The sequence below is a fragment of the Neomonachus schauinslandi genome, chromosome 1 (assembly GCF_002201575.2).
Source record: "Neomonachus schauinslandi chromosome 1, ASM220157v2, whole genome shotgun sequence".
Taxonomy (NCBI): Eukaryota; Metazoa; Chordata; class Mammalia; order Carnivora; family Phocidae; genus Neomonachus; species Neomonachus schauinslandi.
This window is the reverse complement of record NC_058403.1, coordinates 11,269,973-11,295,159: the sequence shown is the minus strand read 5'-3', so window position 1 is coordinate 11,295,159 and position 25,187 is coordinate 11,269,973. Positions and strand designations below refer to the sequence as shown.

General features: G+C 37.5%; 1 protein-coding gene across 1 annotated transcript in view; it reads left to right on the top strand.

Annotated features, from left to right (window-relative positions):
• SON (SON DNA and RNA binding protein) overlaps window positions 1–25,062 on the top strand; it is a 32,576-nt gene extending 7,514 nt beyond the window's left edge. Inside the window, 10 exon segments of the mRNA XM_021678076.2 lie at window positions 1–3,675; window positions 5,532–5,692; window positions 7,622–7,768; window positions 7,943–8,131; window positions 15,121–15,231; window positions 16,357–16,473; window positions 20,660–20,807; window positions 22,996–23,067; window positions 23,175–23,290; window positions 23,863–25,062. The exon segment at window positions 1–3,675 is cut by the window's left edge and continues 12 nt beyond it. Of these exon segments, the coding sequence (XP_021533751.2) occupies window positions 1–3,675; window positions 5,532–5,692; window positions 7,622–7,768; window positions 7,943–8,131; window positions 15,121–15,231; window positions 16,357–16,473; window positions 20,660–20,807; window positions 22,996–23,067; window positions 23,175–23,290; window positions 23,863–24,021 (4,895 nt within the window). The 3' untranslated portion in view covers window positions 24,022–25,062.
• Window positions 25,063–25,187: the final 125 nt, after the last annotated feature.

The window sequence follows — 25,187 nt, the reverse complement described above, 5'->3', positions numbered from 1 at the left end:
CCATGGACTCCCAGATGTTAGCAACCAGCACCATGGATTCCCAGATGTTAGCAACCAGCACCATGGATTCCCAGATGTTAGCTACTAGCTCTATGGATTCTCAGATGTTAGCATCAGGCACCATGGACTCTCAGATGTTAGCCTCCGGCACCATGGATGCTCAGATGTTGGCATCTGGTACCATGGATGCCCAGATGTTAGCATCTAGTACCCAAGATTCTGCTATGTTGGGTTCAAAATCTCCTGATCCCTACAGGTTAGCTCAGGATCCTTACAGGTTAGCTCAGGATCCCTATAGGTTAGGTCATGACCCTTATAGGTTAGGTCATGATGCCTACAGGTTAGGGCAAGACCCTTATAGATTAGGCCATGATCCCTACAGACTAACTCCTGATCCCTATAGGATGTCACCTAGACCCTATAGGATAGCACCCAGGTCTTACAGAATAGCCCCCAGGCCATATAGGTTAGCACCAAGACCCCTGATGTTAGCATCTAGACGTTCTATGATGATGTCCTATGCTGCAGAACGTTCCATGATGTCATCTTATGAACGCTCTATGATGTCCTATGAGCGGTCTATGATGTCCCCTATGGCTGAGCGCTCTATGATGTCAGCCTATGAGCGCTCTATGATGTCAGCCTATGAGCGCTCTATGATGTCCCCTATGGCTGAGCGCTCTATGATGTCAGCTTATGAACGCTCTATGATGTCAGCTTACGAGCGCTCCATGATGTCCCCAATGGCTGACCGATCTATGATGTCCATGGGTGCCGACCGGTCTATGATGTCGTCCTACTCTGCTGCTGACCGGTCTATGATGTCATCGTACTCTGCAGCTGACCGATCTATGATGTCATCTTACACTGCTGATCGTTCAATGATGTCTATGGCAGCTGATTCTTACACCGATTCTTATACTGATACATATACGGAGGCATATATGGTGCCACCTTTGCCTCCTGAAGAGCCTCCAACAATGCCACCATTGCCACCTGAGGAGCCGCCAATGACACCACCATTGCCTCCTGAGGAACCACCAGAGGGTCCAGCATTACCTACTGAGCAGTCAGCATTAACAGCTGAAAACACTTGGCCTACTGAGGTGCCAGCATTACCTCCTGAAGAGTCTGTGTCGCTCTCTGAACCTTCTGTGAGTCAAAATGAGATTTCAGAGCCTTCGGCATTGCCTGCTAATTATTCGGTGTCAGCATCAGATCCTTCGGTGTTAGCATCAGAGGCTGCTGTGACTGTTCCAGAACCACCATTAGAGCCAGAGTCTTCAGTTACAACAACACCTGTAGAGTCTGCTGTAGTAGCAGAAGAACATCGAGTTTTTCGAGAGAGAGCAGTGACTTACATGGTATCTGAAACTCCCATAATGTCAGCTGAACCAACTGTATTAACATCAGAGTCTTCAGTTACGTCTGAGACGGCAGAGGCCTTTGATTCCATGAAAGCTTCAGGACATGTTGCCCCAGAGGTGTCTCTGTCTCTCTTAGAGCCAGCTGCAACTAATCCAGAGCCATCACAGAGCACTCTAGAGCTTCCAGCCATGGCTGTTTCAGAGCTTCCAGCTGTGGCTGTCCCAGAGCCACCAACTGGGACTGTTCCAGAGCCCCCAGCTGTGGCAGTCCTGGAGACCCCAGCCGTGGCTATTGCAGACCCAACAGCTGTGGCTGTTCCAGACCCACCTGCTGAGGCTGTCCCTGAGACCCTGGCCTTGGCCGAGCCAGAGCATGTTACCACTCCTGTGCCAGTTGTTTCTACCCTGGAGCCCACTGTGCCTGGCCTGGAACCAGCAGTGTCAGTCCCTCAGCCTAATGCAGTTGTTTCAGAACCATCTGTTTCTGTCCAAGAATCCACTGTGATAATTTCAGAGCCTGCTGTTACTGTCTCAGAGCAGACCCAAGTAATACCAACTAAGATGGTTTTAGAGTCTACACCAATGATACTGGAGTCTAGTGTTATAAAAGGAGTGAATTTACTCTCTGGTGATCAAAATCTTGCTCCAGAGATTGGCATACAGGAGATTCCCATGAATTCAGATGAAGAGCCACATGCTGAAGGACACCTGAAGAACGACCCGTACGAAAGTGAACATGGTACAAATATAGACCTTAATATAAATAATCATTTAGTTGCTAAAGAGGTGGAACATAATACATTAGTGTCTGCTGCCAGCACTGGTGCTGTTGGTGAAATTGGTGAAGGGAATATTTTGTCCATCAGTGAGACTAAACAATGCACAGTATTGGATACCTGTTCTAGTGTTAGTGAAGCTGATGGAGGAACTCTATCTTCTGCTGGTCCCCCTGCTCTTGAACCTGATGCAATGGGAACTAGTAAAGGTATTGAATTTGCCACAGCATCTGCTCTCGGTTCAGTTAGTAATTATGATGTTGAAGTATCGTTAACTACTCAAGATACTGAACATGACATGATAATTTCCACTAGCCCTAGTGGTGGTAGTGAAGCTGACATAGAGGGACCTTTGCCTGCTAAAGACATTCATCTTGATTTACCATCTAATAATTTTATTAGTAAGGATGCAGAAGGACCATTATCTATAAAAGACTGTGACCAGACATTAGCAGTTGCTCTCAGTCCTAAAGAAAGTAGTGGAGAAGATAAAGAAGTACCTCTCCCTACTAAAGAGATACTGTCTGACTCAGGATTTTCTGCCAATATTGATGATATTAATGAAGCAGATTTAGTGAGACCGTTACTTCCTAAGGACATGGAACGCCTTACAAGCCTTAGAGCTGGTATTGAAGGACCTTTACTTGCAAGTGAGGTTGAACGTGACAAATCTGCTGCCAGTCCAGTTGTAATCAGTATACCAGAAAGAGCTTCAGAGTCATCTTCAGAGGAAAAAGATGATTATGAAATTTTTGTAAAAGTTAAGGATACACATGAGAAAAGCAAGAAAAACAAAAACCGAGACAAAGGTGAGAAAGAGAAGAAAAGAGACTCTTCGTTAAGATCTCGAAGTAAGCGTTCCAAGTCTTCTGAACACAAATCACGCAAGCGTACCAGTGAATCTCGTTCTAGGGCAAGGAAGAGATCATCTAAGTCCAAGTCTCATCGCTCTCAAACACGTTCAAGGTCCCGTTCAAGGCGCAGGAGGAGGAGCAGCAGGTCAAGGTCAAAGTCCAGAGGAAGGCGATCTGTATCAAAAGAGAAGCGTAAAAGATCTCCAAAGCACAGGTCGAAGTCCAGGGAAAGAAAAAGAAAAAGATCAAGTTCCAGGGATAACCGGAAAACAGTTAGAGCTCGCAGTCGCACCCCAAGTCGTCGGAGTCGGAGTCACACTCCAAGTCGTCGAAGAAGATCTAGATCTGTGGGGAGGAGGAGCTTTAGTATTTCCCCAAGCCGCCGCAGCCGCACCCCAAGCCGCCGCAGCCGCACCCCAAGCCGCCGCAGCCGTACCCCAAGCCGCCGCAGCCGCACCCCAAGCCGCCGGAGCCGTACCCCTAGCCGCCGGAGCCGCACCCCTAGCCGCCGGAGAAGATCAAGGTCTGTGGTAAGGAGACGAAGCTTTAGCATCTCACCAGTAAGATTAAGGAGATCACGAACACCCTTGAGAAGAAGGTTTAGCAGATCTCCCATCCGTCGTAAACGATCCAGGTCTTCTGAAAGAGGCAGATCACCTAAACGTCTGACAGATTTAAGTAAGTCTTTTTAAAATTTAATGGCATTGTAATAGAGAATGACTTAAGTAATTTTTTTCTGATCTTTAGGTCAAGTGGAATACTTTGGGTTTTTGGTTTAGGATAAGTATTTCTGTCTGTAAGTTTCTGTAGTTGACTCCTGGGCAACATGGGTTTGAACTGGATGGGTCTACTTATGTGTGGATTTTTTTGATAAATAACATAGTAGTAGTATAAATGGTTTAAAATTTTCTTTATGGTTTTCTTTATGGTTTAAAATTTTTTCTTTAGCACAAAGCATGTAAATACATATACGAAATAGGTGTTAATCCGCTGTTTATGTTATCAGTAGTTATCAGTAGACTCTTAGTAGTAAAGTTTTTGGGTAATCAAAAGTTATATGCAGTTTTCAAGTTACATAGGGATCAGCCAGCGCCTTTAACCCTTCATGTTGTTCAAGGGTCAGCGGTAATTAGATTTGCTTGTGTTTGAAAATTGTGTAGTGATAAGTACATTTATAATTAGAGTTAAAAAGACCTGTTTTGGAGTGTATTAGAACCAAGATCTTTTCATACTTGAAAGTTTTAGTTTGCTTCAACTGTCTTCCATAACTAAAGATGGAAAGTACAAGTCTAGTTAACGACAAGGCTGGTATATGCTTGATTGTTTTGTTGTATGTATTCCAATACAGAATCTTGCGTATAAGCCTAAAATTAGTCTTTTTTAAAAATAAGTTACAGGGGCGCCTGGGTGGCTCAGATGGTTAAGCGTCTGCCTTCGGCTCAGGTCATGATCCCAGGGTCCTGGAATCGAGTGCCACATCGGGCTCCCTGCTAGGCGGGGAGCCTGCTTCTCTCCCTCTGCCTCTGCCTCTCTCTCTCTCTCTGACTTTCATGAATAAATAAATAAAAATTAAAAAAAAAATAAAAATAAAAATAAGTTACATATTTGAAAATGGCAACACAGGGCTGTTAAATCTGTGTGAAGGTAATTCTCATTGGTATAATGGATAAAGAATGGAAGTAGGGAATTTTGCATGTGGGGAGTTATTTTTTAGCTGGGTGGCTGATACTAGCAAAAGTTAAATTCATTAAAGTGATTTTAGTATTTTAATAATCTGCCTTTAAAAGTAAAATGCTCTAGTTCCTCTTGATTTAAGAACTGCAGGGATGATTAAAACTTGATGGATAGTGCATGACTACCTGCTGGATGATTTATCATTATCTTAGTAGAGTGGACATTTCTAGGTCAGGGTTGTCTAAAGTAGGCCCTTAATAGAACAATAAAGGAAAATGCGTTCAGTTCAACAAAAGTTGAGTTCTGTTTTTATTCATAGAATTACATCTTTGAAGTGATTACAAGTTGGTAGAAGAGACATGGATAAAATGCATATATGTCTCTCTTATTAATAGTAACCTGGCAAAAAAAGTAGAATGTGATGATTACTGTAAGTACTGGTGTAGGTAAGGCACTTTGGGGAGCACATTGGAGAAGTGTTAAATTCTGACTTAAGGCCTATTAGAAGAGTTGGCACTTGAACTTGGGCTTAAAGAGTGATTTAAAATGACAGATTAAAAGGAAAGTAATTTTACGGGCATCATAATTTTGGAAAATAAAGAGGGCTCTGCCATGTGTGTGTGTATGTGTGTCAGAGTGTGTGGTAGAGTGTTGTACGCTATTTTGTATAGTATTTGAATGGGAAACTAAATGTCAACTTACTCGGGTCATTTACTTAAAAACTCAGCCAAGGAATGATTTGATCACAGTTACATGTTAGGGCAGAAACCTGATGCCTTTAATTTTGTTACCGTATAAGATTTTAGATAATACAAAGTGTTAAGCCTATAGGAAAATTGCTTATATTTTTCCTCTTCCAGATAAGGCTCAATTACTTGAAATAGCCAAAGCTAATGCAGCTGCCATGTGTGCTAAGGCTGGTGTTCCTTTACCGCCAAACCTAAAGCCTGCACCTCCACCTACAATAGAAGAGAAAGTTGCTAAAAAGTCAGGAGGAGCTACTATAGAAGAACTAACTGAGGTAAGCTAGACAGAATTTGTTTACATTCTTAAATGGATTATTTCAGTGATGTTGACTCTGGAGCGTGCCAAAACCCGAATTGTGGGCTGAACTGATAATGGCTGGCACCGAGTGGCCAAAACCCGAAATACAGATGTGGCAGCGGCAGAAGCTCTGTTTAGCAGGCCATTATCCGGGATGGCTAAGCTCCGCTAGCTAAAAGTTACTTCCCATTACTTTTGCTTTCCAGTTTTAGAAGCCAAACTGACTGAGGAGTGGGACGGTTCGTTTGAATGGAGGAGGTGTTGAGTGAGCAACACGCAGAAGCTCGCCTACAGTTTCGTTTCCATTCACGACGTGTTCACTGATCGCCACGAGTGTACTGCATATACGTAAAGACACAGACAATCTTCAGAAATGATCTTTTGCCACCGGAGCTTGGAAATTAATGAGAATAGCTGGCCATTGCCTGAAAGGAACTTCTTACGCATCAACATTTCGGGTTTTGGCTGTTTGGTACCAGCCATTGGTGATAATGGCCGGCCATTATCAGTTCTTCCTGCGGTTCGGGTTTTGGCAGTAACATATATTTTAAACACACTTATTTTTGTTTTTAAGAATTTGATCTTTTCAATTGAGGCTTTTTTGGCTTTGTTTTGTTAATATTATTTTTATTATTGTTTTTTTTTTGGGAGGATGCTGAAATATTGCTGCTAGGATCCAGAAATATCACACTGTTTCATATATTGAAACTTGTTATTGGCTAGCCTTATGCCAGCCTGCCGCTGTCAATATATTCTGTTCCCCTTGGTTACAAGCTTGGTATATACTCTGTGTTTTTTTGGCCAATTGAGCTTTTTATCCTATTGTAACATTTTCAATTGATGACGGATGTGACAAATTCTGCTTGTATAGACAAGTCCACCCAAATTTATTCTGACCTTTTTATAAAGCCAGGTAATGGAGTCTATTCCTTAGCTTCTTAGGAAGGAATGGACTTTGCTTTATGTGTCAGACCTCATCAGTTAACACTCTCTCCATCATGCCTTATTTTTCATTCTTGAGTTTTGTTCCTTTAGAGACTCAACCTACAAAACATTTATGGAGAGACAATTACCATCTAACCCAGTTGCAGAAGTTTAAAATTTTTTATTTTGCCATGCATTTGGGGGTTCATATAGTTTCTTAATCTGTTTTCTCACTTAGATTTATTGCAATATGAATTACAGCTTTTTTAATTTAAGGACTTAGTGAAAGCTTCTATTACTTGCTTATCAAATCTAAGCTCCTTCTAAAGCCTCGTGAACACTTAGTGTTTCCCTATATGTTTTTAAGCCTCATTTTCAGCCCTCTTGTTCTTCCAATAAGTTTCTCACCTTTTTACCACCATCTAACTAGGATGACTCTATTTTTCTTTTCCTGCCAATCCTTGTTCTTAACTATGAAAATCTGGCTTAGAACTCAAGGAATAGCCCTTGATTATCAAATTCTGCCTGATTCTGTTTTCTCTTAAGCTTTTGTTCTTTCAGCACTTATGTACTCAGTTTGTATTATATCAGTTTGCACTTGTTAATTGTGTTGCTCTGTAAAAGCGTTCCTCAGTTATTTCATGTGTATGTAATTCTGTTTCTTGACCTAGATTGTAAGCTCTTTGGGAGCAGGGACCACGTCTTCTACTTTTTCTTTTTTTTTTTTTTTTTTTTTGTATTCCCTGGACAGTGCCCAGTACAGTGCTCTGCACATAGTAGGTGCTCAATAAATGTTGTTGACTGACTGACCAGCTAGAGTGTGTTTAAATAATAGCTAGTACGCTAAGTTACTTACCTACAACCTATTGTTAATCTTGTTTTATTTCCGAAAGTTGATTTTATGTGGTTTCGATTTTTATTAAAAAATCGCATGTTATTCCATATAAAGTGTAAGATTTATTTTTTGTTTTTATTTTTTAAGAAATGCAAACAGATCGCACAAAGTAAAGAAGATGATGATGTAATAGTGAATAAGCCTCATGTTTCGGACGAAGAGGAAGAAGAACCTCCTTTTTATCATCATCCCTTTAAACTCAGTGAACCCAAACCCATTTTTTTCAATCTGAATGTGAGTATTAGTGTTTATGGTTTGATGAAACAGCATAGGGACTATTTAAATAAAACTCAAATGGAATTTAATGTTTTAATTTTTGGATTACCATGAGAAATAATGAACAAAACTATTTTCAGATTATGTTGAAAGTCTTTGGAGTTTTAATTAAGGAAATACATTATTTTTTAGATTGCTGCAGCAAAGCCAACTCCACCAAAAAGCCAGGTAACGTTAACAAAAGAGTTTCCTGTGTCATCTGGATCTCAACATCGAAAAAAAGAAGCAGATAGTGTTTATGGAGAATGGGTTCCTGTAGAGAAAAATGGTGAAGAAAACAAAGATGATGATAATGTTTTCAGCAGCAATTTGCCCTCTGAGGTAAGTAAGAGGAATATTGTGTTTTTTGTTTTTTGTTTTTTAATACCTGAATCTCCCATTTTATTGTTACTTTATATCTGATTTGGATTCTGTTTCACTCTTCTTAGGGCCGGGTTAAACGGCAGGGCCGGGTTAGACGACAGATGAAACAACCCGCAGCTTCTCATTTGACAGTAACTCGATGCAATTCACTTTGTGGAACCAAGCCACAAAGTGAAAAGCATCGAATTGCAGAGAACAGTGTTATCACATCCCTACCCAACATTGGGCCCTCCTTGCACTTATGGGAAGGTAGCCCAAGGTACAACTATTTAGCTTCCCGTTTTGCTTCAAGGCTCTATAGCTCTAGATTTTGGTGGTAGCAAATTTACTGGGTGGAGGGATTGAGCAGAGAGAGGCAGATCCTCAGGTTCAACACAAGAACTGGATTGGAAAAGGTCATTGTAGGCTAATGTGTGAGCATCTTGGATACATAGCCCATTGCCCTTAAATAATGGTTTCTCTGGGTGGTTTGTCAGATAGCCTTTAATTTTAATCATTTTCCCTTCCCTGTGCTACCTTGGCCCTTTGGAATTCTTGTGTTTAACCTAATGCTCAGCCTTGGTACTTCCATTTCCCTTCTCCTTCCCCTCTTTGCTACTATTAAAAGTTGGAGAAGTGGAATTGACACCTTGAAATTTCCATGAGGCTATAGTTGTATCTTGTCAAAATGACGCAGTAATAATGCCAAGTGTCAAAACAACCCCATTAAAATGCTGCCTGATTAAATAATGTGCTGCTAAGTATAGTGCACATGAAAACAGCAAGACTGTATATATATGTAAATATATATATATATATCTGTATCTTTGTATGTATCTCTGTATCTGTACCTTTGCTGTATCTTTTAATAAACAGTTTACTTTTATTTAACTTGTTGTGCAAAATCACGCTTGGGGGATCTGGGAGGGTGGAGAATTATTAGGGGTGGGGGTGGGAGTTTTGACTGATACTATAGACTAGTTATCACCTCTTGCCCTTGGTTCCAAAGCTCAGACATTTGTCCAAGGACTGGACTAGATAATATGAGGCCCTTACAATGTGGGACTTCTTCCCCACTTCTTTTCTTGCAGTTCTGGGATACATGGGTCAGAGAGACCTGTTCTCTCCAGCTCAGATTCCCTTCATTGGCCATATCATCTTAAACTAAACACCTCCATTATTACAATAAACAAATCCTGTTGTTCATAAAATCAGAAAGTGAACAGAACCCAAATCAGAAATCTTTTGATAGTATATTTTTTCCCCTGAGCTATTCACAGGTGACATTTTCACAGTTTTTTTTGACCTGTGGCATTTTAAGAGAGCAAGTTCTGTATGATGAAGCCGGACATGATAATTAGCTAGTGCAACTTACAGTCCCCAGTGATGATTTATATTTACATGGGATTCAGCAATTGAAGCAAGTTATACTATCACCAGTGAGGAAGGGATAGTTGGTTTGGACATTATTTTAATAAAACCAGTTGAGTAGCTCAGTTGCTAATCCCCAAATCAGGCTACCTGCACATCTCAAGAGGGAAGGGTTAACTGACATTTGCAATTGACTTAAATCTTGAAGTAGCTGAATATAGATCATGGTAAGAGGGCCAAACAGACTTACTTAGAAATTCTGATACATACGCTTTTAGTAATTTGCAGATTAAGCATTTAACAGAGTAGGGAAAGACATATGGAGATTATTTATGTGAGAAAACATTTCCAGCCGAGAATATTGAAAAATTCCAAGGGATTATCCTGAGAAAATAAGTGCTCATAACTATTTTAACCTTAGTTGAACATGGGGAAAGTGCTTAGTGAATCCTGATGAATGTTTCTTTTTGATTGAGACTTTATGTATATATATTTATTTATATATTTGAAGTTTAGTACTCTGCCATTTTCAGTCTTAACACTGACAGTGTGGTGCCTTAGCCTTGTCTGTCATCAAAAGTGGTTGTCAGATTTTAAAAGTTGGGGGGAATTATTCCAAAGAAATCCCAGGGGGAAAAGTTGGGTATTCGAATTTTATATTAAGCAGTCTTTCATGAAAGCAGGAAAAAGAGTTCAGAGGGCTAAAGAAAAGCGGATTTCTCCTATGGGAGGGTATATACAAGTATTTGATATCAGAACGCTTTGAGCTAGTTTCGTAGATCAGACTGAAAAAATATGTAGGTTAACTTTAAGCAGAAACAAATCCCAAAATTTTAGAAGAGGAAAAAGGGTAGGGTTTTGTTTTGCTTTTTAGGTCTCTGTACTTTTACCCAACAATAGTAGTAAACACCTCGAAGAAATGGTCACAGTATAAAATGTTTAGTTCTAGTTATTTAGCTCTATCTTGCAAATACATTTGTAAGATTATGTTCTGTATACCAATGTTTGTGGAATACTATTGGTGACATTTTATGGGAGCATTGACCCTTTTGATTCCCTGTGAGGAGTTGAAATAAAGGCTTTTATAGAGTAAAAGGAAAGTTCTTTCAAATGGTCACTGTTAAGTATTTTTTTTTAACTTATCAATCATCTTCATTTTAATAAATATAAATGGAGTTTGTGGTTTTTTAGTTTTAAGCATAAAACATTTAAGCAAAGATCACAGATTTGATCTCAGCTTTGCTGTAATCCTTAACCCCACTAATTGTCTTGCACATGAGTGCTCTTTGACATAAGCATGAGTGGATAGATGTGGATGGATCAACATAAATCCGTATCTTACGGAATATCAGCTCATCAGACTGTGCCTTACTGCCATAGCATCGTCTTCCTACCCAGAAGCCAGCCAGCAGCATCCTCAGTAAGGAGTGACTACAGAACTTTGACCATATTTGTGTGAATCTGATTCATAAACAGTGAAATCAAAAATGTTGGAAAACTAATATTTAAAAAATTGTCCTTGGGGGCACTCATTCTTGGTAATCAAGTTAGAGGCTTATTGGGTAGAAGATTTAAATGTAATCTTTGACATAAAATTTCCTTGGGTTTACTATTAATCATAAATGTTTAGAGGTCCAGAGGTAGGCAGTATGCCTGGTTTGTTTTATTGAAAGATATTTCCACATTCCAGTGGAGCTACAGTTCTCTTAAGTGTAGAAGTTTTAAATTTATAGTTAGGAAAGCTCAGTGCTTGGGGTAAGATGTAAATTTTAATTGAAAATTAATCACACGGGTCCTGACAGTGTAGAATGGTTAAATACAGCCTTGTTATTCATTCTTCCCTTAAATTTTCCTCGGTGATTAACACTGAATTTCTTTGAACCACTTAGTAGGTTATCTATTTGTTTTGTTATTGTAGTTTATTTAGATTAAATGTATAAGAGTTATACTAGAGAAGTCTATATGATGTAATAAAAAGATTCATAATTCATGGTTTAAAAACCAACACATGACAACTGAGATATTCTGTTTTTGTGGTTTTTGTTTTTGTACTTGTGCTCTTCTTTTCTATATGAACCTCTTTGTAACTTGTTAATTTTTGCTAAGTATTTTAAAATCCTATTTTACATACAGGTCAGGTGCATTTTCTTAGTTCCATGTTCTTACAATTAAAAGTTTCCTTTTATACTGTCTTTTAAGATACCTGCAATTATCTTTGTAGAAAATAATTTTCATATTATAGGGCTTATTTTCCTTATCTAACTGACCCCTTCCTAATAATTCTTTTTAGCCTTTTTCTATCCTTTCATTGACTTTCTAAGAAATACCTAAGGTAATTGTTATATTTATGTAAATAGTTGGGTTGACAAAAGGGGGAAGTAAATGATACAGGATTTTTTTTTTTTTTGACTTAGGGTTTTTTAAATGAGGAAGATACAGAAGGTACACAGTTATAACTTGGGTTATGAAATGCATGTTACATTATGGATTTCATTATTCCTGACACTTTCAGATTACGGAAGAAGTGATCTGTGTTGCTGTAGTAGAGAGATGAAATAACTTGGATAGGTTTTTATTAGTATGAGAACTGGAATTATAATTCAGAATACTCTTTTATGTAGATTTTACTTCTTAGAATAAGTCCTAGCCTAAAGGAATTAAACATTTCCCCCGTTATAATACTTAAAATATTACTATAGTATCATAATTGGACTTAGAAAATCTGTAGTCTATCGGGAAACAAGGCTTGTTGATGACAACTTGACAGTAGTAGTCTATGAGATTTAAGATTTCCCCCCCCTCGTTTTTAGAAGGGCTTTCTAAAAAGCATGACTTCGGTACCTTTCCCATATTCCTATTTCTGAGGAACGTTAAAAGATGGTTAAGGTTCTAAAGTTCACTGTGTAGTATAATCCACTGTATACATATACACATAACACGCACACCATATAATCCAATGTCGTAGTCACTGGCCACTGAAAAATCAGTTCCTTAATTGCCCTAGCCACATTTCAAGTGCCCTTTAGCTGTCATTGTAGAGAATAATACTGGCCAGTGTTCTAAAGAATAGTTCTGGTATTTTATGAGAATTTTAATACTGATATGTAACATTTGGTCTAGTCCTTGAGTATTAAGGCTTTGGGGATTATATTTGGCTTTTTGTGCATTATTGCATATCTTGAATTACCTTGAAAACCTGGAAACATGCTTTTTGATTCAAACTCTTGAGGATCCTTAAGAGGTTAAGATAATCCTGGTTCATTTTATTTTGAGTATATTTCTTCACATTTAAAAATACGAATATAAAATTAATTACTGTCTGGTAATAAGGTTTTGACATGAACTTGCAGCTCACTTGGTAAGCCTGTTGAAAAAATGAAATTGTGTTACTTCAGGAAAAAAATAGTTGTAATTTTATCTAAAGTAAATTTATATTAAACATCAAGGTTGTTATATTAAAATTTCTTTCAGCGTGAGATGTGAATTTAACAAAGTATTACTGAGATTGGAATGAAGTTTCATCCTGGGGATAAATGACGAGAGCTTTAGGTTATCTGCTTAGTCAGTAAAGACTTAAAAAAGTATGAAGAAATGTTTTCAGAAGGAGGGATTCAAAGATAGGTGTATTGATTTGCTTTCCAGTTGGGAAGAATTTTATTCTGGAAAAGTTGGGAGCTTTCAGAGCCATCTTAACTACATTTTCATGGCTAAATTCATAGTTGGGAAATTGGGAATTAGGGCCTGGGGTGGTGGGTAGATAGATTTTCCTCATTATCTCCTATAAGCTTAGACTTTCTGGAATAAAAACCCATTTTATACCTAAACATCCTCAAAGACTTATAGACTGCTACCCAAAGTAGTTTGGGCAAGGTTAATGAACAGTATTTGAGATGTTTTTGGTGGACCTTCAGATACATAGATAATCCCACCTAACAGTTTTAGGTAACATCTAAGGCCAAAGGAATGTAAATTTCAGCCTAAAATATCTGGGTTCCCATTTAAAGTGCTAGCAGTTGATCAGAATTATAATAGAAGTAAAAAGTGAAGACACTAAAGTTTTTAGTGTTTAATTGTGACTTTTCTTATTTTTTATAGGCCCCAGATATATTCTAATTAGTATGGATAATTTACTGTATTAACTAAGAAATTAAGATCTTTCATGAGATCTATAAACCGTACAATTACAGAATGAGTTCCATTCATTTTGCTTTCGTTTTGAGAAGGTAATACATAAGAATCTGTGTGGAAGAAAAAATTTAATTTTGCTAGAAGAATATTATGAGATGATTCAGCAAGATAACTAAGAATGATAGAAGAATAAGGGGTTCTGAAGGTAGGAAAAGGAAGATCAGTAATTCTTATGCATGAGATAGAATTACTCTCAAGTGGTCACATACCCTTCTCTACTATATAGGTCTTTATTGTAGAAGAAGTATTTCATATGCAGTACACAGTTAAATTACAGATAGCCTTTACTTAGCTTTTTAAGAAAAATCCTTAGCTGTTAACTTATCTTCCTGACTTTCTTATGTTTGTCATATCCAAGCAGTACCCATTAATCATTCTTTGTAAATAAATATAGGAAAACCTTCCCATGTCAAATAAACATTTTCCGAAAATGAATTTTCTTGGGTGCAATCACTGGGAAATACTAATGGGTTAAGTTGTGTCAGAAGAAAAGTATTAAGAATTGGTAAGTTGATATAAGTCAACATGAGCTCTTAACATTAGACAAAAGAACATCAAATACTTGATTTTCCTTTTATGGTTGAGCCTTCCACAAAACTGATATTGGGAATTTGTTCTAAAGATTACCTTTAAGAATTTTCCTGGGACATTATGAAGCATTTCAAAAAGTTAAACCATAAAGTCACCTCTGCTTAACACAAAGTTTTTACAGGTAGGGTATGAGCTTTGAAAAGGAAGACCTAAGTCTATTCAGACATACCTCATTTTAAGTATTTTTGTTCATGTTGTTCTGTACCCCCACAGAACTATCTTAATTTGGGTCATTGATACATATAAACTGAAAACAAAAAATCATTTATTTAATATTTTTTGAAGAAGTGGAGTTCTTAAGACCAAATTATCCCTGAGCATCTGCAAGAAGGTGGAAAGATGTGTGGATGAGTGAAGGAGAGGCCACTGATAGGATAGTGGTTTTCTGCTTGTTTATTCAAGAACCTTGCTTATTACTTCTGAATGTTATGCTAATAAGTAAGGTAAAATGAAAACTGCTAATGCATATAACAGTTCAAAAATAGTTCAAAATTTCTCAGTTTTTTGTAAATGACTTGTTAGTGAAAGAGAGTTTTAAGTTCTTTGCAGTTTTCTATGATTGTAATTTGATAAAGTAGAAAATATGAAATCGCATTTTGGGTTGCGTTCAACTGCCTCTGATACTTTGTAACTTACCTTAAATCTTCGTCTACTTTCCAAGGTTCCTTTACTTTTTGGCATCTTCTCTGTACTTTTCAAGATTATTAATTTGTAAGACTATTTTATTTTTGACATGCAGCAGCTAAAGATAAGAGCACTTTTTAGAATTTAGGGGGTCTATCGTAAGTTGAGATAATTATCTATGTTTTCTTTCTTAGCCTGTGGACATCTCAACAGCAATGAGTGAGCGGGCACTTGCTCAGAAAAGACTCAGTGAGAATGCATTTGACCTTGAAGCCATGAGCATGTTAAATCGAGCTCAGGAACGGGTATGTAGCAGTTCTAATGTCTGAGTGAGAATTTAATTAGATAGTTGTGAGATAAGCTAAGTCTGTGGCATGCTGTTGAAATGTTAAAAATCCAAGGAAATAATTTGGCATTATTAGCTTATTTTAAATGAAAGTGATTTGGGGCATGATCATTCATTTAGTAAGTATTTATTGTGTGCTGTGTGGCAGGAACTGTTTAGGAAAGTAAAATAGGGAAAATTCCCTGCCCTTACAGAGTTCCTAAGTTGGTGTCTAAAAGCAGCTATGCACCCATAGTAGCCCTGTGAGATGTGGGTACTATTATGATTTCCCAGTTTCCAGTGGAGGAAAACTGGTTGGTCAACTTGAAATGAAGATGATGCTGTATGTTAACTATACTGGAATTAAAAGTAAAAAAAAAAAAAAAAATGATTAGGCAGTCCGAGTCCAGAGTCTATATTTTTAACAGTGGAAGCTTTTCCGTTTGTCTTCTACATTCCTTTGGTAGATCTGTATAGAAACAGTAAATACACTTTAAGACAGATAAGGAAATACTACTGCCTGACAATACCAGTGTGTAGTAAATCTGTGGAGGACCGACAACTGATTCTTTAACCATCACAGTAAATGATGGTGATTAACGTAGTGCTCAGTTTTAAAAAACTGTTTTATGTGTTTGAACAATTTCCTGTATTTATTACTCCTTAAACATGTCTCTTGAATTTATTCTGGATTTCTAATACCACAAAGAAGGTAGTTAAAAACTCAGGTGATTATGACATTTATATACGTACATAAGCAGAGGGCGGGGATCCTTTGCTGTATGAACTCTTTTCTGTGTTCATGTATCCATGTGATATTTTGAAGAATGAGTATTATAGTTATACTTTTTAGTTGTTAGAAATACATCTCAAATCTTGTTATTAATGGGACGCACTGAATGTTACCAAAGTGCTTCTTTGGAGTGTTTAAGAAAACAATTTTAAATATGTTATAAATTCAGCATACTGTTTTAAAAGTTGAAGTTTTAAGTCTTACTTAGCCTTTTCAAGAACAAAATAAACCATTTCGCGTGGTGAAATAAACCAGTGGGATTTTGATTAGATAATTTTACATAGTTAATTGAGGCATCTTTTTTTCCTTCAGATTGATGCCTGGGCTCAGCTGAACTCCATTCCTGGTCAGTTCACCGGAAGTACGGGAGTACAGGTTCTAACACAAGAACAGTTGGCTAATACTGGTGCCCAAGCCTGGATTAAAAAGGTACACAACATCTGCACATACGAAAGTGGCCAAGTACAAAGTTAAGATTTTTTTTTTAGAAAATGTTTTATTAAAAATGCACGAAGAGGCCAGTGACTTTAACCAAAGTTCATGAGTAGATTTGCTATGTGTGTATACTCTAGGATGGACACTGAAGATGGACCTGATTTGTGAGACTGGCAAATGTGTAAATATGGCTTAAGAGCCGCTCCGTTTATATCCTCAAGTTACTTCTGTATTGCTGCTGCTGGTTTTTTGGGGGTGGTTTTTTAAAACTGTTTTGAATGCTAACAGTGTATCTCAGGTGCTGTTCAGAATGTTCCACAGTTCCTGTTGGACTACTAATCTAATGATTTCAAAGCAGTGGTTCTCAAATTTTTTCTCATCATGGGATACTTTGTTACAGGTTTATTTTTGGTGGATCACTGCCCCCAAGAGCCCTCTTACCATCCCAGTTTTTCCATTTCTCTATTCCTCTGTCCTTCTTTCCCCTTCCTTAGTGCCTGTGCCCTCTTGTAAGCTCTCTTGGCCCTTATTCCTCACCCCTCTGGTGACCTCCAGCCCCTGATCCCTGTGGTTGTCAGCTGCCGGTTACAGCAAGTTGGTTGGGAGGCCCCAGTATTAGCACTGCATGTGGTGATTTTGCCATGGGACTGGAAGGCTGGGGAGGAGGGCTGGAATGTGTGTGTGTGGGGGGGGGTGGGCAGTGCTGAAGGGGTGGTGAAGGGGGCGGGGTGGGGACGGAGGATACTATCTGTGGACCACCATTTAGGCCCTGGTGGCCTCTGGTGATCCACAGGCTCAATTTGAGAACCACTGATCTCATGAACAAAACAGGATAAAATAAGACCTAAATTCAAGGGAGAGGACGGACGCCTCGTGATGTGAAGATGTAGGTGCTCCTGGTTTCAGATTCCTGCAGTGAGACCTGTGAACTCCACCTACGGCTGCCTCATTGTTGGGGGAGTCTTAGGTGGTTAAGAAGGGCTTTCTAAAGAAATGCCTTCTGGTGAAGGGATGTGGTTTGGTTGGATGGGTGATGGGAAATTTGTTTCAGGAGTACTGGCAGCATGGCAGTGCTGAAACTGGGAGGCTGCGTGGTCTAAAGGATTGGGAAGGTTTCTTTATCCCGCTGTACTCCTGACTGCTTTTGTGATCATGGGCAAGTAATTACTTGGAATTTCAGTCTCCAAGTGTCATGAGAAGACAAGTCCTTATTACTGCTTCACAGGGTGGTAATTAATAGCGTGACGGGCACCTATGAAGAATTGCAGTGATTCCCAGGGAATGAACTGAATTTCGGCAAAATGAGATTTTGGTTGCTTCGGCTCTTTTAATCTCATAATATTTCAATTTTGATAGCATTATCTCTAATGACCCTCTTATTAATATAAGACATGGTATCCTCAGTTTGCCTGCCATTTTTTTGGGGGGGGGAGATAGTTGCACTAATAGGTGTATAGTGAGTATATGGTCAGGCTGATGGAAAATTTACAACTTTTACTAGGTAATTGTAAATTGCAATTTACTAGGGATTGGTGTTAGAAAAAATGAAAATCTAGCAAAATATTTTAAGTTTTGAGTTCATTTTGGACTTAACTATATTACAGTGTTTAAAAATACAGTGATTTGTGTAGTATTTGAAAATGGCTCTCATTGGGAAGAATTATAATTATACACCTTTTGAATAGTTTTAAATGTTTAATACTATTTAATCTTGAAGCTTGAGTGCTCAGTATTTCAGAAAGTTGGACTTGAAGCTTATGTGGGTGGTAAGGCACATAAAAATTAAATAGTCTTGAACACTATTAGGTAGAAACTTCTGAATGCTATTCCATTGCAGAATTTTGGACTTCATTTGTATAATGAAGTACTGATCCATAATGCTTATATAGTTCTAAAAATCATGTTAACATAACTTGCAAAAATGAATCTCTTAATGATTAAATTGGCTTCCTGCAAACTTTCCCTTAAATTTTTTTTTGACTTCCAGTCTTGTAGGCAGTTGACAGGTTTTAAATAGCTCACATCATGTTAAATGTTATGTAAGTCATTTCGATAAATGATATGTGTTCATCAGAGAAGTTTTTAAAATAATAATAAGAAAGCTGTGCTTTCAGAAAAACTCCCATTTATATGTTTACAGAAGAACATTTGTTACTGATACGAAGGAAGGAACATTTATAAAAATGTGGAAAAGTCCTTAGCTGAAAATTTAGCATTTATCTTCACTGTCAAATACCACAAAATGTTTATTGCGTTTAGCAAACTTTTTCAATGATCATATAGCTTTTCTTGCCTTGCTATAGCCCAACACCCTCTTCTTTGCTAAAAACCCCTTGGAATGCCAACATTCTCCGTATTCTTTTTAGTTTGTTGTAGTATATTCTTAGATGAAAAAGAATGAGAGTTTTACCATTACTACTCTTTGTCAGTAAAACATTTTTAACTGGTAATTGATTTAAAAGAACCTTTATTTTTTGGAATTAAATGATTTGGACATGACCCAATGGGTTTTACTATTAATAGTTTCATTAGATTAAGCAGCTTTTTGGTGAACTGTATACACACGGGGGTTAAAGAAACATGAAGATAGTAGAGAATGGAAACCGAGTTGGAAGCCTGGGTTATTTGGGAATTTGTGTTATACTCTGCACAGTTGCCCTTTTTTTTAGGAGTGTTGCCTGGAAAAGAGGGGCGGATGAACCTGGAAGTAAGTAAAAGTCACTGTAGGTGTGTAGCAACAAGGCAGTTGATATCCAAGCATCAGCTAACTTTTCTCTTTATACATCAACACTGCATGGCCTGCACCAAATAAGGAACTGAACCAGGGGTATGTTTTTACCTCCACAGCTGCCTCCTTCCATCAGAGCACCTTGTTGAACTTAATGTCTAGTCACACATCATTGGCATGCTTTCTCCCCAGCATATAATTTACAAAGCTGGGGGGGAAAAAATATAAGATACAGTTTTACTAAACTGTGTAAAAACAAGATTTAAAAAATTTAGTATTAACTTATCAATACAGGAAACAATGCATACTCTTTCCAGAGCTACCAAAAGTTTTGACTCCCTCTGTTGATAAGTTAATGACTTTTACTATATATTTGCTAGAGAACGTAACTCAAAAATTTAATAACAAGGGGAGGTAAAGCAGGATTTGGAGATGTTACAAATTAAAAAAAAAAAAGACCATAAAAATCAACAGTAGAATTTGTTTTGTGTACATGGATGTCCTTTAAAATAGAGGCATCACCTATTTATTTATTAATGTATGAAAATGACTGTTGACCATGCTAATGGATATAGTTGTGCATCTTATGACATTAAGTGGTTTGCTGCTTTGATGGAAATTATGGTTCAGTGGGTTGGATACAAGAGAGATGACTGTTCACAGAATAACCTGTGAACTTTCACCCCTCTGTATGGAAACTTGTTTCAGGGCCAAATCCTTGTAGCTGTCTTCTTGCCCCGGTCAGTGCCAGCCCTACTATTCACAACACTGCTGCCACCGAGGCCTAGGTATGTAAACGCTTAAGGAGTTTTTTACAAGTCTTTTAACATCACGCTAGGTTTTAAAAGAATTCAGTTTCAGTTTGGTATAATGACAGGGTATTTTATGTGACTGTCCATTTCTTACTGTGTAAATATAAAGAGTTATCTTTTTGCTTCATAGGGATTTTCTAAGTAAAATATTTATACTTGCTTTATGGTAGAATGGGGAAGAAAACTTGGGATGTTAACAGTATGCTTCTTCAGTGTCCAAACTATTTCTAAATGATTTCTGGGCTTTATTCATTAACTAGGTACACCTGGGACAATTAATATTTGACTGTTTTAACATTGCCTTCTTTTTATTTTGCAAGCTAAGAAGAGATACCAGTGAACCTAAATAGTGGACGAAAACAGGAGTGTTCTAATTTTTTTTTTTTTTTTTGGAGGGGGCATGAGGGCCACTGTTTTAAACTGCCATTTATTTGCCTTATTTGACTTTCAAAATATTATGTTAATGTGAAAATACTTAGAACATCCACACTACAGTATGTATATAAGTATAGAAATTAAAATTTAATTGCTATATCAGATCTAGAAGTAAAATAAGATTTTTTTTTTTAAGTTAACACTGAGTTTGTAGTCAAATTCTAACTGTGAAATGGGGACATTTTACCTTTCTTTCTTTGGATAGGATCAGTTCTTAAGAGCAGCCCCAGTAACTGGAGGAATGGGAGCCGTTTTGATGAGAAAAATGGGCTGGAGAGAAGGAGAAGGATTAGGAAAAAACAAAGAAGGAAATAAGGAACCTATCCTAGTTGATTTTAAGACAGACCGAAAAGGTAACACATTGTTTTGGGACCGTTGATTATACCTCCTTTGATATTTTAGGGTTTCATTAACTGTCCTACTTGTTTTGTGCCCAATATGAGCTTGAACTTACAACCCTGAGATCATGAGTCATGCTCTACTGACAGAGCCAGCTGGCGCCTCTTAAAAAAAAATTTTTTTTTTTCCAACATAACCTACATTTTGATGTCCGTGATGCTTAACTGTAGCATATCTACAGCTGTTTGTTTAGGGAACGAAAGTTTTACCCATTTGTGGCAGCTTGTATAGATATAGATGGAGTCACTATTTTGAGCTAAAAGATGGTCTTAATGTTAGTTTTAAATATTATGGAAATGTGCATTTATCAGTGTGATTGAAATTTCAACTAGAAATTTCAATAGTTTTAGTAAACAGTATCCCCATTTTGTTTTCTCTTGACAGGGAACATATACTTGTCTTTGTTTCTGGGCTGTATTTTTTTCCTTTCTCAGATATTTTATTCCACATATTCTCCTTATTTCCTTTTAGAGTGCTGTTCTGTCTTCATCCTATATACCCTTTTGGCATGTCCCTTTTTTAAAGCTCTGTAATTGAGTTTTCTGGGGTTGGGGCTGGAGAATAGCAGACCAGTTGCTGATAGCAGTGTCAGCTCTTCATTGTACCTTGTGCTTGGGGCACCCTGGAACTTTTAAAAATCTTTACTAGTACTTTGCTAATCAGATGGAGATCTATCTACGTAGCCTGCATGCAGTTGCTAAGTATTACAGATATACTTGGGGGGCAGCTGGGTGGCTCAGTCAGTTAAGCATTTGACTCTTGATTTCGGCTCAGGTCATGATCTTCAGGGTCTTGAGATTGAGCCCTGCATTAGGTTTCCACACTAGGTGTGGAGCCTGCTTGGGATTCTCTCTCTCTCTGCCCCCCCACATTAAAAAAAATACATATATACATGTATGTATATATACATTTAGTGCTCATTGATAACAGCCAGTTGGTACCTTTTAAGTAATTTCTTCCCTTGGATTAACATCTTAACATAGAATCAGATGGGGCTGGGCTGTCAGCTCAGTGTGATTTCAACAGCCTGTATAAGCCTGATTTTTAAGAACTGGAAAGTTCAAAAGTGGAATTAATTTTCCTTATCTTTGCAGTCAGAAAGGTAAGTTGAAGTTAATGCAATTATTCTGTGTCAGTGAATTTGGAAACCAATTAGCTCGGACCAAATTGTGTGTCTTATAAAATGTTTTGCATCAGAATTTCTATATTGTCATCCACATAGAATACTGTGATGCCATCCCCCCCCCCCCGCCAAATTGGAGGGATATAATGTAATGATTCTCCAGTAGGCTGAAAATAGCATGAGAATCATTCTGTGCTATAGCATTAATTCAAACTCTAGATTAAATTAGAAAAGGATATTGTACTGATGTCACATTGATATTGTCTTACTTACACAAGTTGAATAGATTTTTTTGTGTCATAAAAGGTGATGGGAAGAAAACACCTGTGAATGCATCGTGTAATAGGTGTTGGGTTTGGAGAAGCATACTAGCAGAATTAGTGAAGAACTGATTGAAAGTTCTAGGAAAAATGGAAGCAGGAAAGCATGGATTTTGGCTAGTAATACAGCGAGATCCCATTGGGAAGGGAGGTCATGCAGTGAGATCGTCTATCTTCTGTGAACATGTTCATTTGATAAGTCAGAAAGGGGTTGTTTGCTGAGAAAAATATAGACCCATTTATAGAGACACCTTCTCACTTTTAATTGTTTGGGATGTATGGCCTAAAATCCTCACCTTTTGGGTAACTTAATTAACTGAGCATTGTGTTTTAAGGGATGGGAAGCCTTTAGAAATCACTTGTAATAAACAGCCACTACTTTTTCAACTTAAAAAGAAACAGTCCTGGAGATGTTAAATAATGGCACTATTCATATACTAAGTTTTTGTGTTCTCTGAACATTTGATTTTTTTTATACAACTTCTAGTACCAAGGTATATGAACATAAAGTATATAGGTTTACATATTAAAATAGAGGAAAACAGAAGTCAAATTATATAAAAATCAAGGGTAGTGGGAGTTGAGTATTTTATTGGAAGGCATAGGTTGAGATTCAGATTCCTGCAGAGGGAATCATTGTATAATTTTAAAATGATGCTTTGGGGTTTATTCAGTGAACATTGGCTTTTTATTTTAAAGGTCTTGTTGCAGTAGGAGAAAGAGCACAAAAGAGGTCCGGAAACTTCTCTGCTGCAATGAAAGATCTGTCAGGTGAGAGTACGTTTTAATTTCCTCTTGTCCCATCCCCACCTTGAATTCATAATTCTTTGCCACAGATAGTGAAAATAATTAACAAATGGTTATTTTTTCCTCTGCAGGCAAACATCCTGTGTCTGCTTTGATGGAAATCTGTAATAAGAGAAGGTGGCAACCACCAGAATTTCTCTTGGTCCATGATAGTGGCCCAGATCATCGCAAACATTTTCTCTTTAGGGTAAATATGAATTTCTGCATTAATTGTATACCCCTGTTAATTTGATGACTTAGTGGGTGAGGGATAGGCATTGTACGGTCACAGGATTGATATTGTGGGTTGGGAGTGAATATGTATGTGTGGGTAGAAGTGGTGGTAGGTTTTTTGGGTTCTTAAATATTTAAGTATACTTTAATATGACCTGCTAATATCCTGGTTTTCAAAAATGTTGGAGGGAAAGATGTGGGCAAAAATCTGGTGAACAGTTTGTTGACATTTTCTAATGGAACATGGGGAATGAATTTATAGTTTTATCAGGGTTTTCTCCACACACACCGCCCCCCCATTTGGAGACCTGCTTTTAATTTGCAGTCCCTTTTCCCAAATGATTTGCTTCTTCTGGGTTGAGATTAATTTGACTTACATAGTGTGGGGTTTATACAGTTTTGTAAATTATTTTTCTAGCATTTAGTGAAAAAATACAAAGCTAATAGATATTAAAGTTTGATGCTGTTCTTATTGTATGTTTTTCTTGAATAGGTATTGAGAAATGGAAGCCCTTACCAGCCCAATTGTATGTTTTTCTTGAATAGGTATTGATAAATGGAAGCGCTTACCAGCCCAGCTTTGCCAGCCCTAATAAGAAGCATGCTAAAGCCACAGCAGCTACTGTGGTTCTTCAAGCAATGGGCCTTGTACCAAAGGACCTCATGGCTAATGCCACTTGCTTCAGGAGTGCCTCACGTAGATAGATTGAGGTTTTATATTAATCATTTCAGATAATTTTACTCTGCATCAAAATGTATTTCCTCTTTAATGTTGTAAATATTTGGCAATTTAAGACATTGTGTAAAAAGCAATCTGTACAAACATCTCCAGGCTTTGATTTTTGTACCATGGAAATTGTATTTAACCATACAGGGTTTTGGTATGTTTATATTGTTTACCTTAGTGATGTATTTGTTTAAGTGGCTAACATCCAAACGATTGTTTGAAGGCATCCGTAATCTTCAGTGTGGAATGTTAAATAACGCTTTTATACTGTATTTTGTACTATGATGTAACCTCCCTTCCTTATGGCTAGGCTGCTGTAACACTTGCCTGTAATCAGTGAAGGGCTGTGCACCTTGTACTAGTTCACAATGGGTTCTGCTGGACAGATATTGGGCCAGTGTTACTGAGGTAATCAAGCAAGATCTGTTCCACAGGGCTAATAGCCACCATCTCCCCTTAAAATTTTGTAGAGGTTATAAAAAGAAAGTGGTATGTTGTGTGATGATCTGCACTAAGTCCTGCATTCCCATCAAAGCCACTTGGGCCATGAGAAGGGAGTCAAAATGAAGTCCGATTAGAATTCTGCAGAGGCCAAGTACATTTAGTATGGCATTGAGTTGTGATATAGTTTTACTTTGATGTGCATTTTGAATTTCAGCTACACCTAGATAGACGTTAAATGATAATTAAAATGCTGTAACCAACTTATCTAATAAAATCGGCACCCAGCCATTATTTTGTTGACTATGAGAAAGTTTAAGTTTATGTTAATTTTTAGGGTCTGATAGAATATTTCATGTGTATTACAGTGGTATTCATAATGCTATGTCTCTAAACTTTATTTTCAAAAGCTTAAGGCCCAAATATAAACTTCTCTGGAATAAATGTGGTGTTTTATTTTCTGGATCATAAAGTGAACACATACTTCTTCACTAAATACTGTTATTTCTTTACCCAATGCTTTTGATTTCTAAGTACTTTTATTTTTAAGAAAATCTGAATTACTCACACACACACACTCACACCCCCCACCCACCCACACACACACCCCAGAGCAATAAATACTACTTTACCATGACAGCTGAGCATACATTACAATTAACACTATTCTATGTGGAATACAAAATACCCTTATCTGAGTTAA